The 15,849-nt window shown below is 36.7% G+C and overlaps 2 protein-coding genes across 2 annotated transcripts; one reads left to right on the top strand and one right to left on the bottom strand.

The window, feature by feature from the left end:
* Nucleotides 1-561: 561 nt before the first annotated feature.
* Nucleotides 562-10,378, top strand: LOC135645492 (uncharacterized). Its single transcript, XM_065163897.1, has 8 exons — nt 562-908; nt 1,868-4,617; nt 5,094-6,447; nt 8,102-8,436; nt 8,518-8,637; nt 9,130-9,299; nt 9,971-10,062; nt 10,164-10,378. Exons 1-8 carry the CDS (start codon nt 728-730, stop codon nt 10,199-10,201), a joined length of 5,040 nt encoding a protein of 1,679 aa, XP_065019969.1. The 5' UTR covers nt 562-727; the 3' UTR covers nt 10,202-10,378.
* A 1,068-nt stretch (nt 10,379-11,446) lies between these two features.
* LOC103996365 (small nuclear ribonucleoprotein SmD1a) lies at nt 11,447-15,459 on the bottom strand. The gene is made up of 4 exons (XM_009417276.3): nt 15,320-15,459; nt 15,161-15,237; nt 11,917-12,108; nt 11,447-11,821 (listed from the first exon to the last, which is right to left on the bottom strand). Exons 1-4 carry the CDS (start codon nt 15,331-15,333, stop codon nt 11,760-11,762), a joined length of 345 nt encoding a protein of 114 aa, XP_009415551.2. The 5' UTR covers nt 15,334-15,459; the 3' UTR covers nt 11,447-11,759.
* Nucleotides 15,460-15,849: the final 390 nt, after the last annotated feature.

Raw genomic sequence — 15,849 nt, 5'->3', positions numbered from 1 at the left:
TGTGACCTTTTATATTATGGTAAGGTATGCTGTGACATTTCTTGAAAGAATGATCGGTACAAGCATTACAAAACATGTTATAATGAGTTTTACATAGGTTTGATAAGTGGAGTTTAATATGACTGCTGCAATAAAATGCATCACTCACTCTTGAAGAAGCATAGATTGATCTTTCTGCAATAATTCCTTTAAAAAATATTAGAAATTATAAGGGATCAGATAATTGATAAAAGTAATGAAACACATTTTAAGATATCAAAAGTTTCTATTATTTTAAAATATAATAATAACTATGATTACTAGTAATTAACTCTAACATATATATAAGAAATTCATATTTAAAATTTTAAATAAAATATGTGGCAACTTTTGAACTTTGAAATGATAAATATCTAAATATCTATTTATTATTATTTATTTATTTATTTATTTATTTATTATTATTATTATTATTATATTTATTTACTATTTTCATTTTCCGGGTGGCCAACTTCAATTAATGTTGTGTGCATAAGTTTCTCCTTCGGTACACGTTAACCTCAAACCTCTCCCCCCTCTTCACCTTCGAACATTTCAAATCGTTCCCCGCTCACCGACCTCTCTCTCTCGGTCTCTCTCGCCGAGGTATCGATTAAACCTAATGGCTTTCTCCTCGATTTGGGTTTCTTGCCGTTAGGGTTCCGAAATCCGTCGTTCTTGTTCTTGATCGGACCGGACTAGGACCGGGATGACGACGACGCTGGAGCACCTCTTCATGCAAGTCTTCGACCGGAAAGCCTGGATCGAGGGCCAGCTGAGGGAGCAGATCGAGTCGTACGGCCAATCCCTTGCTTACAACCTTCTTGCCGACGGCAGACGGCCCCCTCCCTGGCTCTGGGACACCGGATCCGACGCCCTTCGCCCGAAAGGTTTGCCGTCTTCCTTGCCCTGGGTTTCTTGGATCTTTCACTTGGTTTCGGGTTCTTTGTGTTTTGGGTCCTAGAATTGCAATAACTATTCTTTCTTTTCGTACTTGTCGCTGAATCGAGCGATTGTTCGTCGTTTTTTCTCATTGGCCTTGACAAATCCGAAAGTTGTTCTATGAAATCTGTGAATTATCCAGTCCAATTTGGGTTCTAGAATTGCAATAGCGATTCCTATGTGTTGTTTGGGATGGAAATTTTGGGAAATCAGCTAGGTATATGCAACAATATCGTAGAATGCAAATTAAGTCTTCAAATGTCTTAGGCAGACAATCTGGGATGACATTGAATTGGGCAACAGCTTTCCAATTCCTTTTCTCTAGGAGCTGGTTGGCAGGCTGCTCGGACCTCTGTGTCTCTGAGAAGCCAGTGGCAGTTGCAAATCTACAATTTAAGACACAACTCAAGTTAAGCTGAAAGATTTGCATTTACACTAAAGGATGCCTGTGAATTTGGAATATGAAGCAGTAGAGAGATTGGAACCTTTAAGCTCTGCATTCTGTGTGGTGCGCGGTAAGGAAGGAGAGACAAGAATGTTAAAAAAGGTAAGAATTTGATTTCTGTCCTATTTAGTAAGAGAGTAGATAAGGACTTTTCGCATGTCTTTCATTTTTGGAGGGAAATATATGGCGGTTTGAAGGTGATCTTTGTGGGTATTATGTGGGTGATTGGAAGAACTTAGTGAATTATTTCCTAACTATTTTGTTGTTTGATTTTTTCCGTTGTCATGTGCATGCTGGGTATGGGGATTGGTGTTTATCAAATGTATACTTCTAATAAGAGCCATGGCAACTTTTATCTAACCCTATGGAAATTTTAAAAGAGCCTCACATTCAATGAGCTACTGGATTTGCAATACAGTACTCAGCGTATATTTTTTTTATAGTATATTTATTTTTATGCAGAGTTAATCAGGGAGCAGCTTGTTCAAGGGATCATATTTCCTCTTCCATGGGCCACCACTCCTTCGACAAATCACAACACTCTCCACACCCTGCCTGCACTCAAGAGTACCAATATGTGTCAATATAGTAGCTTTGCAAGTGAAATGTGCATTTCTAATGAATGTATCTATCCAGAGCACAATGATGGAGACACAAGTGATGGTATTTACAAAGATCATGAAAAAGAGTGTTATATTGCATGCTCTGAAGATGTTAAGGATTCACCTGTCTTTGACCAGATTGCAAGTGCTCAATGCTACAGGTCAATGCAAAGGAAACCTGAGAGTCATCTTAACCAAAAATTGAATGCTGCAAATTCTGGAAATGAGTGTACCGTAAAACAATATGCTCGTAGAGCAACTCGCACCATGGCTGCGTCTTTGATGCCCGAACATGATGAAGAAACATCAGATATGAAGAACTCAATGGTTCCTAATGGTATAGCTACTCAAACAGTTGATTGTCTTCCATCTCTTGACAACATATCAAAACCATTAAGTCCTTCAGGGTTCATCACTAGTAAAGCAACTGCAAACCAAGCAAGTTTTATGCAAACAGTATCACGAGAGGCACCTGATCTTATAGCCAACTCTCATCATGATGCTTCAGCCAAGGAACAGTGTACAGGGGCCCTTGCAAAGGAGTTTGTCTTAAATGGATCGAATTCTGTTGTTCCTGGACTGGAAGCAGTACCCTCTGAAAATTCTCATCATTCTCACAATCAATTATTGGCTGTTGTGAAGAAACTTAGTTTTGATGGTATAAAAGCTTGCCATCAGGATAAAAAATTTTATGGTTCCTTTTCTCAGAAAAATAATCTTTTTTGTACTTCAGGTGCACTTAGGAAGTTTCAATCAGCACCGTCATTAAAAGAGGATCCGCTATGCAAGGATTCTGCACCTGACTTTGGAGCATTTCAGCCTGGAGAGGATGCCTCGAATGCTAAAGTTGTGCAAAGTGCAGTGGTAGCTGTTAGAGATTCAACTGCAAAGGAAATAGAATCACACTGTTGTCCCCTCTCTACAACATATGATATGAATCATCAAAAGCATTCATCATTGTCTGAGGAAACTAAAAACTTGAATTTGACCAATGCACCGACATCTTCTACCTCAATGTTAAGATCCTGTTTGAACTTTTCAGATCATCAAAATTTTCAGTATAATGTCTGTCAAGGAAGTCCATCAAGAAGCCTGACAGAGCAGTCAACGATGCAGCGAAGTGGTGAACCTACAACAAGTGGACAGGCAAGCATTGTAGCCACCAGACAACCTCAGATAATTTCTGATGTCAAACAAATTCAATACTCGTCTGACAATATTAAGCCTTATGATATAAACAAGGACCGTACCACTACTTTTGCAGGAGAAACTGAGGGCAGTTGCTTTGAGTTTTCTTTTTCAGAATCTCTTCAGTGTATTAAAGATGAAGAACTCCATAGAAATTCTAAAACAATGCTCGTTTTATCAGGGAAAAAGCAGCTCCAACATGAGAGTGTTTTGGCTGCTACGGAAGTTATAAGAAAGGAAGCTGAAAGAACTAGTGGTAAAGATCATGTGGAGAGAGATGAATTACTTAACATTGTCGATACGGTTGGATCTAGATTATGTGCAAAGATATCTCCACATGTTCCTGCTGTAAGATCATTGGAGATGGTAAGTGCAACTGATTCTTCTAAGAAACAGTCTGATGGAAGCTTAGTGGATCACAGAACAAAAGGCAGTTGCAAGGGAAAGCTTGTAAAAAGATCGGTTTGCAGCCAAGACCAACTGACAGATGATGTTCAGAGTGCTCGTTCAGTGTCATTGATAGATGAAGTTAGCCTAGAAACTGAAGCGGTTGAGGTCGTTACAGTGGAAAACAGTAGTGCAGAAGTTTCCCAATCCACTCTGATTGTAGATACTGCCGAAAATGATTCTGCAGGACTTGGATGTCAACATTTAAGAAGTTCGTCTGCAAATTTTGATGTTTATATATCTGATGGTTCTGATTTGCCTTGTTCAGATGACTACATGTCTTTGTCAGCCAACGAAAACTTGATTGACACCACAACTGGAGATGTTCGTGAGACAATCCTCAGCAGGAAATCACCAAATGCTGCTAAAATGGAGAGTAAATTTACAAGAGCTAGCTATTCTCTGAGGAACTTTACTAGTGTTCCAAAGGATGTTGGTCTTAGTAAAGGGAATGCTTATATTTCACCTTCACTAGAGAAATTTTTGTCAGTAACCAAGAAGGACAAGAACAGTGAAAATATAATGGATGCAATGGAAAAGAGTATCACTCAGTTATCATACAATGTTAGAACTCAGAATCATTCATCGGAATCTCGGTACTTTTTAAGAAGCTTGAACAGGCATGGGAAGACTTACTCTTATTCAGAACTAAATTTAACTGGTAATACAACTAGTTCAAAACGATCAAGTGAACTAATGACTGATGCATGTGAAATATCATGGCCTAAGAGGAGAAAGTTGATTTGTTACTCAGATGGTGTTCTTGCTACTTCAAGAATAACACTTCATCAGCTCCTGCATACTCAAGAAGACACTTTCTGTAGCAGCAAAGTGAGCTCAGAAACTGTTCCATTGGAAGAAATGCAGATCACACCATCTCCCTCTGAAAATATATTGAATATGGATATAGAAAATGCAGAGTTCAGGAGCAATTCAGAATTTCATCAACAAAGCAAAAGGCAATGTCTGAAAGAGGTATCGAAAAGGTCATTTTATTTTGTTATACTAAAAGAAATTACTTGGACTAATATTATAGTAGTCTAGTTTGCTATGTTGATATGTCTATGTTTACACTTGTTCATTTATAGAGATGTCTAAGTAGTAAAGATATATGTAGTTCTGCAATTTAGTTGATGCAGTATGTAGTTCTGTACCTTAAAGCAAATTAGAAAGATTTAGAATCACTTGGAAGTACGTTGTGTTCTATTATTAAGCTTTATTGAAATTGCTTTATCCATCACTCCCTTTCCCTCTCTCCATGTTCTCACAATGAATTTCCTGTGTTTTTTATAGGCAGACTGTGTCTAATAGTCCTTAGAAGCATCTTGTTGCAAGTTTATGTTGTTATGAATTTCTTTCCATGATCTGCAAGCCTATATGAAGCTTTTCTGCTTGCTGATTTGGTTTATCTTTGTCTTATTTTTTAGATTAATAATTGTCTTACTTGGTAGGATGACTCTTGCTTGAAAAGTAAAGACCAAGTCATGGATATTCCCTTGCCAACTCAATGCACAAAAGATGTGACTTCTCCCAGTCTGGCCCATGGAAACTCCAGGCCCTCTCTAATGATTGAAATTGGTGGCACTGAGTTTACTCTTTCTGAACCAAAAGAACCTGGCTCCTCTGGAAACGATGCTGATGGAAAATTGAGTCATGTAGTATCTGAAGTTTATTGCCACAATTTACAGTCTATAGAGGAGGGGACAGTTTTTGATGCAGGGAAAAGTTTGAGCAAATATGGTGCATCTGTATTGTCGAACTTTCAGAATGATTTGGCCATGAACTGTGATGATTCCATGCCAGAGTTCGAGGGTTTCAGTATTGGTGTATCTCCTGTTAAGAAAAATGATATCTGCTATGATGTTGATTATCCATGTTTCAAGGAAGAAAATATTCCTTTGGATGTGCAGCAAGGCAATTCTACACATTTGGTTACACCCACGGCCCGTCCTTCAGGAAACTATAAAATCAACAACATTCCTGATCTTCTTCAGTTGTTACCTAATGGCCTCTTGGAGCGCCTGCACAATGATTCTCTATGTTTTTATGGTGATTACACAAGACAATTTAGAAGCGAACATGACAAAATTTCTGATCTTTACAACAGCTTGGGCTCATCTTTTGACTGTTCGTTTGTGGAAAGGTCTTCTTCCAATAGCACGCCTTTCAGTGCTAGATTTGCATGGGCAAGTAGTAAAGCTCCTCAGACACCTCCAATTGAAAATTCCGCCTTGAGAAAGGCTTCAAGTAGAAGTGGTGCCAGTTCACAGACAGTGGGTACTAACCCTGAACTTGTGTGCTTTCGAATTGATGAAAATTCTAGCACCACAGAAGATATTGAGCGTCAGGATAAATTAAGCACCTCCAAAGAGGGGATTTGCTCAAGAGGAAACCAAGTTCTGAATAATAGGGAATCACTTAAAGATGTCACTTCAGTATACGAAAATGCATCAACTTTTGTTCCTTTTACCAAGATGCTCCTTGAAAGTGGCAGTCTAGAATTTTCAAATGCGAAATCCCACTCAGGAACTCAGACTAGTTTTGATTCGCTATTGGCAACTGCTTATACTGGCAATAAAGATCTGACAGCAGATAAGGAGAATCAATGTCTTTCAATTAATGGAAAGAAAGAGGGGAAAGTGGTTAAATCCTTATGTAACAAGCCAGAAATAAATGTGAAAGCAGTTGAAAGGAATAGAAGCCAAGCAAGTATTCTGAAAGGCTGTAAGCCAAGCAATATCATCTCCAATATATCTTCTTTCATCCCAATGCTTCAGAAAAAGCAGCAAGCAACAACTACAAAAGGTGATCCATTTTCTCTCTGTTTATTTTTCCTGCACTAGAATTTTGGTACTATTAATGCTAGTTTTAAATTTGCTTAGCTTTTAGAACATATGTTGAGTACCTATCTAAATGTCATCTTATTGATTGGTATAAAGATCTATCTTATGATCATGGGAAAATTTTATGACACCTATCTAGAAGGTCCTTTATACTTCCTTGCTCGTCGCTCGTCAACTTCCTTTAAAACTTTTTTCTCTCTGTTTATTTTTCCTGCACTAGAAAATTTGGTACTATTAACGCTAGTGTGAAATTTACTTAGGTTTCAAAACATATGTTGAGTACGTATCTAAATGTCATCTCATCGCTTGTCAACTCTATATGAAATAACTAAACCTAAATTTGCTGCCAGAGATAAGAAGATAAGAACATCTGCAAATTGTTGATCTCTTGCATTCTTGGTTGCTTCCTTCTTTTTTCTGCCCTGTACCTTGATTGTGCATATATGAATTTTCCCTTGTGACATTGTTCTACATGGGTGTTTGCTTAGGTTATTGGAAATTAAGCAACTTATGGGTTTGATTTGATACCATGCTGTGCTAGCTAGTTTGCCTGCGTAGTATCATAACGTCATTTACTGCCACGCCAATGTTGTGCCAGAATCAACTTGGTGAAGAGCCCATGCTATTTGGCAAGGATGGCTGTGTCTGTCGGCATGTATCTATTGGCATAATAATGGTAAACACCTGTGCAATGAATCTCTTAGCTTGCTTTCCAATTTATAACAAAGAGTGCTGGAGGTACATACATTACTCTTATATGATGCCCATATACTTGGTCTTGAATTTATCTCTTGGAACAATCCAGATAGTCTCAAATAAATTTAGATCATGCAGCACATTGAGACTACCTTGTTCAATTTATCCATTAACTCTAGTTTTCTGAGCCTTGAATGTGTAATGGTGAGCTCTGATTGTGGAAGGTTGTGATCTCTAGTTTATCGAGTAATCTGTTTTTTTTTATTAATTTTATTGAACCACTAATAAATTTTGTCCTATAAGTATGGAGTCCTTGTCCTGCTAAGTACACATTGTATACTAAAGCATGTTGATGTTGATCTAATAATTACTTTTTCTGTGCATATGGCATTTGTGTTCAAGGCCCTGCAAGTACTGTTACAAAGTTCTCTGAACATGATGTCTTGTTTTAATTTTCCCTCAATATACTGTGGAGCTTCTTATGCTAATATACTAATCTTCAAATTTGCATTTTGAATTTTGTAGTCTTGCTTAGAAATTGTAATATTGTGGCTATTTTTCTTCAAGATATTGTGGCTATTTTCAGTGGCTACTGTTTTGCAGACTTCTTTCATGAGTCACTGCTGTAATATTGTTTCAGAGTCAGAAAGAGCAATGCTATGTTCATGATGGGCCCTAAGAAAGACTCATACTAGATTGTGTCAGTATAGATGTTAATGAATCTTGTATATTTGGTAAATTATGTGCTATGATTCTATAATGTTAAAAATATTTCCATACATATGTTCTATGTTCATATACATTTGCATATATTAGTAGTTTTCTCCAGTTGTAGCTGATATCACCCAGATCGGTGTGATACTGGCTCACTGCTCGTGATTGCATTAGTCCTTTAGCATGATGATGATGTTACCCTGTAGGAAAGAAAGATATTAAAGTAAAAGCACTAGAGGCAGCGGAGGCTGCGAAACATCTTGAAGAAAAGAAACAAAATGAACGTGAGATGCGGAAAGCAGCAGCAAAGCTTGAGCGTGAAAGGTTAGAGCAGGAGAAACAACTTAAGCAAAAACAGTTGGAGGAGCAAAAGAGAAGAAAGGAAGCAGATATTGCTGCTAGGAAGAGGCAGAGAGAAGAAGAACGGAAGGAGAAGGAACGAAAAAGAAGATGCATTGAAGAAACTCGGAAGTTGCAAAGAGAACAGGATGAAAGGTTACATACAAAGAAAGAGGAAAAAGAACTTCGATGTAAAGCTGCAGTAAGTTCTAATTTGGTATACATTACTATATCTAGATCTTCTGGACATTTTGTTCCTTCATTGACATGATCATGGACATAGGATGATGAGGGAAGGAAGAAAGGTCTAGTGTTAGAAGCAAAGCAGCAACTGAAATCAGAAAAAGGAGGGGAGGTTGCTGGGTCTAGAAACACAATGGAAGTGGAACCGGTAGCCACCAAGGTAGTCCCTGGATAGAGGCTTTGTGCCATCATCATTTTTTATTAAACAACTGTGAAATGATAATTTTGTATCCCAAGATTAACATGCTTTTTTCGAATGCCATGCTAATTACTAATTATCTAGAGGATGTTGACCTATATGTTTTAGTGAACTTGTTTGTACTTTTTTAGTAAAACTTTTATTTCACTTGAATCTTTTCTGAGAGTTCGATGGCTTTTTTACATGATGAATTTCTTCATAAGGTTTTAGCAAATTAATGGCCATGAAGATTTTTGTGTACATAAAAAATCAGAGTCTTTGTATGATTCTTTATATATATATATGCATGATGCATATATATACATATACACAGGCCATTCCAGCTATTACATTCAAAATAAAGTTTCTAGCACCTGATTGTGTCGTCTCTGGTTTCTTGACTTCTGAAATTAGTCTTTTTACCAATTATTTTTATTTTTTTCCTGATTTTTTATTTTAATTGTGTTATTGAAGGTGGTTATCAGCTCGGATTGTCTGAAAGGAATAATTCAAGGTAGGATGTCTACCACTAAAGAAAATCTGAATTCTCAATCATATGAGATATCTCCATACAAAGACTCCGATGATGAGGATGGAGAGGAAGAAAACATGCGCAGAAGGAAGCATGGTCCTTCTTGGGCTGAGTGAGTATTCTTTGATAAGGCTTTAATGCATGCAGATAATACACCAAATGTTGGAAATGATCCCATGAAAGCAACCAAATATACAGAAAGAATGGTTACTTGATGTTTCTACTGCTAGCTTGTGAAATATGCCATTTCAATTAGTGGATATGATACAATGGTCATATTTCATTTAATCGTAATTTGTCTTGGATAACAGTTACTAACAAGATGAGATTCCATTGGGTATGATATTGTGGTCTCTGCGATAATAGATCAGCCTTATAGATATGAAGTGGATTTACATATTCTCTTTTTTTTTTTTTTTTTGCAAATGCTATTTTATTTACTTGATGTTTCTACTGCTAGCTGATGCACATGCCATCTCTGTTAAGTGGATATAATAAATGGTCATATCTCATTAAATCATACGCATCTTCAATAACTATTACTAACAAGATGAGATTCCCTTTGGACCTTGTAGTCTCTGCAAAGTCAACCTGATAGATTATGCGGTGGTTTCTGCAGCTGCTATTTTATCCTGTTGCAAATGCCAAATCTGCATGTCATCTTTAACTACTTGGTCTATTTTTGCATCTCTTTTTAATTTTATTGATTTTGCATTTTCCATCATTTTATTTATCCAATTGCCTCGCTCATGTGGCTGCAAACGATTACATCATTTATCGCAGAAAAGAATGCTTGGGCAAAATCCTACTTTCACAGCAACATTTAGACCCTTTGGAGATCTTTTGCCGTAAGAGTAATTTCAACCTAAGCGAAGGTAATTGATAAAAGGCATTTTTTTTTCTGACCAAAAGGCTTATCATGTCAATTTATCTACCTGGTTCTCTATCTAATCTAATAAATACTACTTCTTTGCAGTTCTATACTCTTCTGCTGCTCGGCGGTGGCCATTGTAAGTGTGGTGTCATTTGGTTTATCAGCAGCCAACGACAAACCAGAAGCAGTGCCTTGATGGTTTGTGTGTTCTACTTACGATACTAATCCATTTTTTGTGAGCTTTTATAAAGAAATGTTGTAGCAAATTAACTGAAGGTAGAATGAGAATCCATTTCAATGAATCATTGAATTCTTCCTTTTTTTGTGTGTGTGTGTGTGTGTCTCTAATACGAAAGGTTATCTTTTGTCTTGATTCCTCTTAGAAAACTTTGTCGCTCGATACTCACATGTCGCTCGATACTCACGAAAGGTTATCTTTTGACTATTTTTCAACGTATGATTTAGGCTCGTATCAAAAATGAGATTAGACTTGAATATAATATTTATAAGAGTAAAATGTATTTTACTACCATTAACTTGTGTTTAAGTATATTTGTTTGATACTTCGGGTTCAATCAGATTAATTAGTCGATCATCCCATTAAACTGTGATAACTGATATTAGAATCAATATAACATTGGTAATGATAAGCTATCTTAGTAAGAACATCCTTTGTAAATGGGTTTGAACTTTGAAGGACACCTTTATGACAATTATTAATTCCTCTTGTTACAAACAATATTATGAAAGCCATATAAAATCTATAAGCATATCCAAAACTGGAGATAAGACTCTGTTTGTTAACACTCTCCTGATCGAGACTGATTTGTTTAGTTCTTGTTTGTTCCTAGATAGATTTCTAGCAAAAAACAAAAAAAGAATTCAAAGACTTTTGATGTGACAACTATTCTCCTAATTAGTCCTAAAATGATAAGCTTTTGCTAATACACTTAGAATCATACATGATGTTTGTCGTCTTCATATGTGTTCCATAACTGATACTTCTGAACTGTTCTCCTAATTGACCATCAAAACCCATACTTCTAAACTGTTCTCCTAATTGACCATCAAAACTGAACCTCGTTGGGGGAGTCAGTCTTGTAAAAACCAAACCATGGGAACAAAAATATCGTACAGTCAAATCCCATCTCAAACGCAAGAAATCTTCAGCACCGATGGGGCTAATGTGTCAACTTTCTTGATCAAATTTTGCTCCAAAACGGGCTTCCTCTCTAAATCATATTTGCTATTTCCCAAATGATAATCAACTTAAAGAAGCAGCAACCGTAGATGAGACAACAGCAGAAAATAATATGAACAGCCAATAACACATCATCTTCGATTGGTCGATGCAAGAGAATTGAAGCGAGAAGCAAAACTACAGCTGCAAGAACTCAGATTTGTCTCTGATAACCAACAACGTATATGAACCAAACAAGCAGGAATACAACAATTCTAGTGCAGCCCACAAATACAGAACAATCTTACAGCACATAGTTCTTGTTTTCTTCTTTCTTTTCACTTGATTCTAAAGTTTGGTCCTACTGGATAAAACTTAACTGCTATTTAGAGCTAAAACAGATAGTCCTGCTTGCAATTTTGTGAAGAGAAGCTTCCAAATGATACTTCTCAATAAAGAGCAGGCTATTTGTACACGGACAGATGATGATGCAAAAAATTATGAAGAGAGTGATGCTGTTAACGGCCCCGACCTCGTCCCCGGCCACGGCCGCGGCCACGACCACGTCCCAAGGATCTCCCTGATTTGAGATTAACAAAACACAGTAAGACAAAAGTTCGTCTATGGGTTGTATAATTGCTTAAGCGTAGGGAATGAGTCGAATTTAACGTATACCTGCAGTTGGCTTTTTGGGCTTGACCCGAGGTGTCTCCTCGACCAATAGTGTCTCGAGGTTCAGACTGTCAGGCAGGATGTAGTAGCGGATATTGTTGCCTCTCACACTTAGGTGATCAAGAGTGACTGGATTTTTCCCTTTCACTGTGAGTTTCACAGTTTTCAAGTGAGTATTCATGCTAATATCCACACCTGAAAGAACCATGAAGGGATCAGATATGCCGGATTGCAAACATGAATGAAATCAACAGTGAATACAATGAAGCAACCAATTAGGAATTGGCATTTAATGGGTCGTCAAGCAATACCATCTGTCATACCTCAACCATTTGAACTTAAGTGACAACTGTAAGGTTCATGGCTTACTCTGGAACAAGGAAATGCAACTAAACTTCATGCCTCACACCCAAAATATATCCTTGTATGTAAATTTTGGAAGATCAACAAAGCTAAAACAAGAGTCACCAGAAACCAATTCTCGAGGAAAGGATGGCAACTAGGGAAAGGGATTGAATATCTTACTATAAAAAACCTATAAAGGCACTGCTGCGAATATGGAAATGAGATGCAGCTTGTGGTGCCTGCGACATGTTAACAGCACCTAGAAGTGACTTTTCAAGAGCTACTGTTGAACTGAAAACAATTAAATACAAATTTATTCACAACATATTATGCTTAGCTACTAGACATGTTTACCATGCTTTTTGTTGTTCCCTATCAATCTCTGAGGAAAAGACAAAATTGCATATATATCCTCCCAAAGTAAGTGAATTTGCATTTACTCCTCTAAATTTTAGTTTTAACATGTATATCCCTACAAAAATCAGAACTTGCAACTTTCATTGTGTTGATATCCATTAGTTGGTGGTTAGCACAATGACGTTGGAACTCCAACTGACAATAATACCCATCAGATCAGATAGCTCTCTCTGTGGCTCCAACCATGATGTAGGCTTATCAGCTTCAAGCCTTCAACTTTCTTCCAATTTTTTATATATATTCTTAAAATATCTATTTCTCTTGTAGAATGTGCTATATCAAAAGTCGTATGGGCAAATGCACTATTTCCAAACTTCGAAAGTATACAAATGTAAAATCCCTTCCAAGAAAAGTCTTGGAAAATGAAGATCAATGTCAAACAACCTAACGTGCACTTCACAAATTTGGAGCTTATTCTTTAACTTTGGGCCAACAATGTTGTACATCAATAATAAGATCGACCAAATAAAACATCATATGAAAATATTATCAGATCATACATCAGATGCACCAAAACAACTAGCAATCTAAGTGTTACATTGACAAAGACATCCAATACAGGATATTTCTCCTATTACAGGTCCACCAAACCGCTGCAGTCATTCATTTATGATCACAGTGATAAGTCTTCTTGGAATTCATTCCCATCTACCGGGCATGAATAACATGCATGCCTCATATACCCATTATGATAAATGCCATGCATGTTTAGCATATTAGTAACCCTTCTAACTACTATCCTCAGAGCTATTCTTTAAAATGAAAATGCCATCCTCTAGCATACACATCCATCTTCAGTAGATTTAATAAAGTAGACTCATTCCAAAAAACACATACAACAATAGATAAACAGCACAACTAATCCTTCAAGATTTTGTAATTACCTTTGATATCCATGTCAATTGTTTAAATTCCTTTTTTTATAATTAAAATTCTCCAAAATCATTCAGTACACCTATCACTCCTTAAGGATGAACCAGCCAGTTCAAAAGAGAGTTCTAAGAAGCCTTTTATAATCAGAAGAATCTTAGTAAACCATTAAGGTTGTAAGTCCAGTCTTGACTTCCAGAAATAATTGACTCATGTAGTGGTTTAAAGGCTATTACTGGAGTGTTAATGCATTTAAAATATGAATAGTGACAAAAATAGAAAGGGAGATCTGGTAGAGACTTGGAGCTTCTTGCCTCCACCTCCAACCATATAAGGTAAATCACTTGTCCTCATCAAGCAACAAAGCACATTGTCAAAAGAAAACTTTGGGGCTTCAAGTATCTTGAATTGGAAAATAATGACTCTGAATAGGTTGGTTGAGAGAGATCAAAGAGTGTGTAGAGGAAGAGACTTGCACATGAAATTAGTAGCAAAAGGAGAATTTAGTATCAGATAAAAGCTTCCACACGGTAACTTACTCCCATATCTTATGATAACAGTACAAGCTCAAAAGAAGTATAACACTTGCCTGGAAGTAGCTCTTTTAATAAAATTGAAAAAGTGAAATTTGAAAGTGATGACATGTTTAAATATCTAGTTATTGGACTCATAAATTGATCCACTTTCTAGGGCTTAATTACTTTAACAAAATATACAATATTTTTCATAACAACTGCAGGAAAATAAGGGAAATGAGCATCAAAGAATGGTTCGCTTTTAGAAGCATAGATGGATACGAAAAGTTAATTTCACTCACCATCTCAACGATAATCATAGATTGCCCCTTCATTTTTCCTGCTACATCCATCTCCAATCACTCGTAAGTCAGTACATCTAATCTTAAAGAAATCTTGATTCTTTTATTGTCCCTCCATAATCCCCCATTTAAATTAAATATTTCATGATTATTGAATAACAGTTTGAATGTCAAAGCAAACCACTATGCAGATTAAAGGGAAAGTAACTGATGAATCAATTCCAGGAAAAAAAATCGTGAATTAATATAAAAAGCGTATATATAACTTCTAGTCCTCAAGTGGGAAATTCCCCAAATAGAAAATTCCCCATAACCTAGCACTCACTGGATTCCTTAGATAAAAGATGACAAGTTAGAAAAAAAAATGAAAATAAGCTACTGAGCAAGAACATAATCAATTTTGAGTTTTCAAGTCAAATAGCATTACAACCAGAAACCACATTTCCAACATCTACTTCAATAATAACCCTTTTCATCATCTACTCTTACATCAGTAATAAGTTAGTCCATCACCGTCAAAGTCAAAAGAACTTCTAAAACTTTGGACATACTGGACCGCCACAGCAAAGATTTAACAAGCCGTCCTTATGCATCTCAGATCTAAAGGCGACAGAAACTAGTAATCTATGACAAAATGCTCCTAATGAACCAAATGATGCAATCAAACCAGAAAAAAAGGCATTTTCCTTCATTAGCGAGATAAGATTCAAGACCTTAAACCGAGAGCAGAGATCCATGAGCAAGTTGGTTGGTTTTCACCCAAAACCCTAGTTCGAACCAGAAAGGAGATAACCGTACCTATGATGGTTCCGTGGACAACGGTACCGTTCTTGAGCTCGATCGAGACGGTCTCGTTGTTGAGCTTCATCAAGAACCTAGCAAAAGATTTATCACAAACAGATACATCAAAGATCATAAAAGCACCACAGCGAAGAGGAAGACGAGCAGATCGATCACCTAACGAGCTTCATCCTGGATCGGGAAGGTGGCGAGGCAACGGTGGCAGAAGAGGAGGCGGACGACAACAGCTCCCCGTTAGGGTTCCAAAACCGAAAGGTTGGGCACTCGTGGAGACGAGCGCTTAAACCCGTCTATGGTGTACTACTGCTCACTTCCTCTCCTTTTGCGCCGTCCGATTTAGCAGAGCAAAAGATTGATCGTTGTGGATGCATCAGAACCGTTGATTATTTTGCGAGCTGGACTTTCTGTTCTTTTTCTAATATTCCATAAATGTGTTTTTTTTATTTTCTTTTATTCGCATTTATCCCTTAAAACTCAATTTTTTATTCGCATTAACCGAATTTCCCTTCTAAAATGCTTCCATTATTTTTACCTAAAATTATAATCAAAATTATCATAATAAGTTAGAATAAAATATTAATAATATTATTTTTTATTTTTAAATATAAGCATAAATTTGAATCAACCTAAAAAAATTCTTTGAACTTCGACTCCAACATCTTGCTATTATAAAATCAAAATCTCTA

Source organism: Musa acuminata, chromosome BXJ3-8 (assembly GCF_036884655.1).
Source record: "Musa acuminata AAA Group cultivar baxijiao chromosome BXJ3-8, Cavendish_Baxijiao_AAA, whole genome shotgun sequence".
Classification (NCBI taxonomy): domain Eukaryota; kingdom Viridiplantae; phylum Streptophyta; class Magnoliopsida; order Zingiberales; family Musaceae; genus Musa; species Musa acuminata.
The sequence above is the reverse complement of the archived record's forward strand: the minus strand, read 5'-3'. Positions and strand labels throughout refer to the sequence as shown.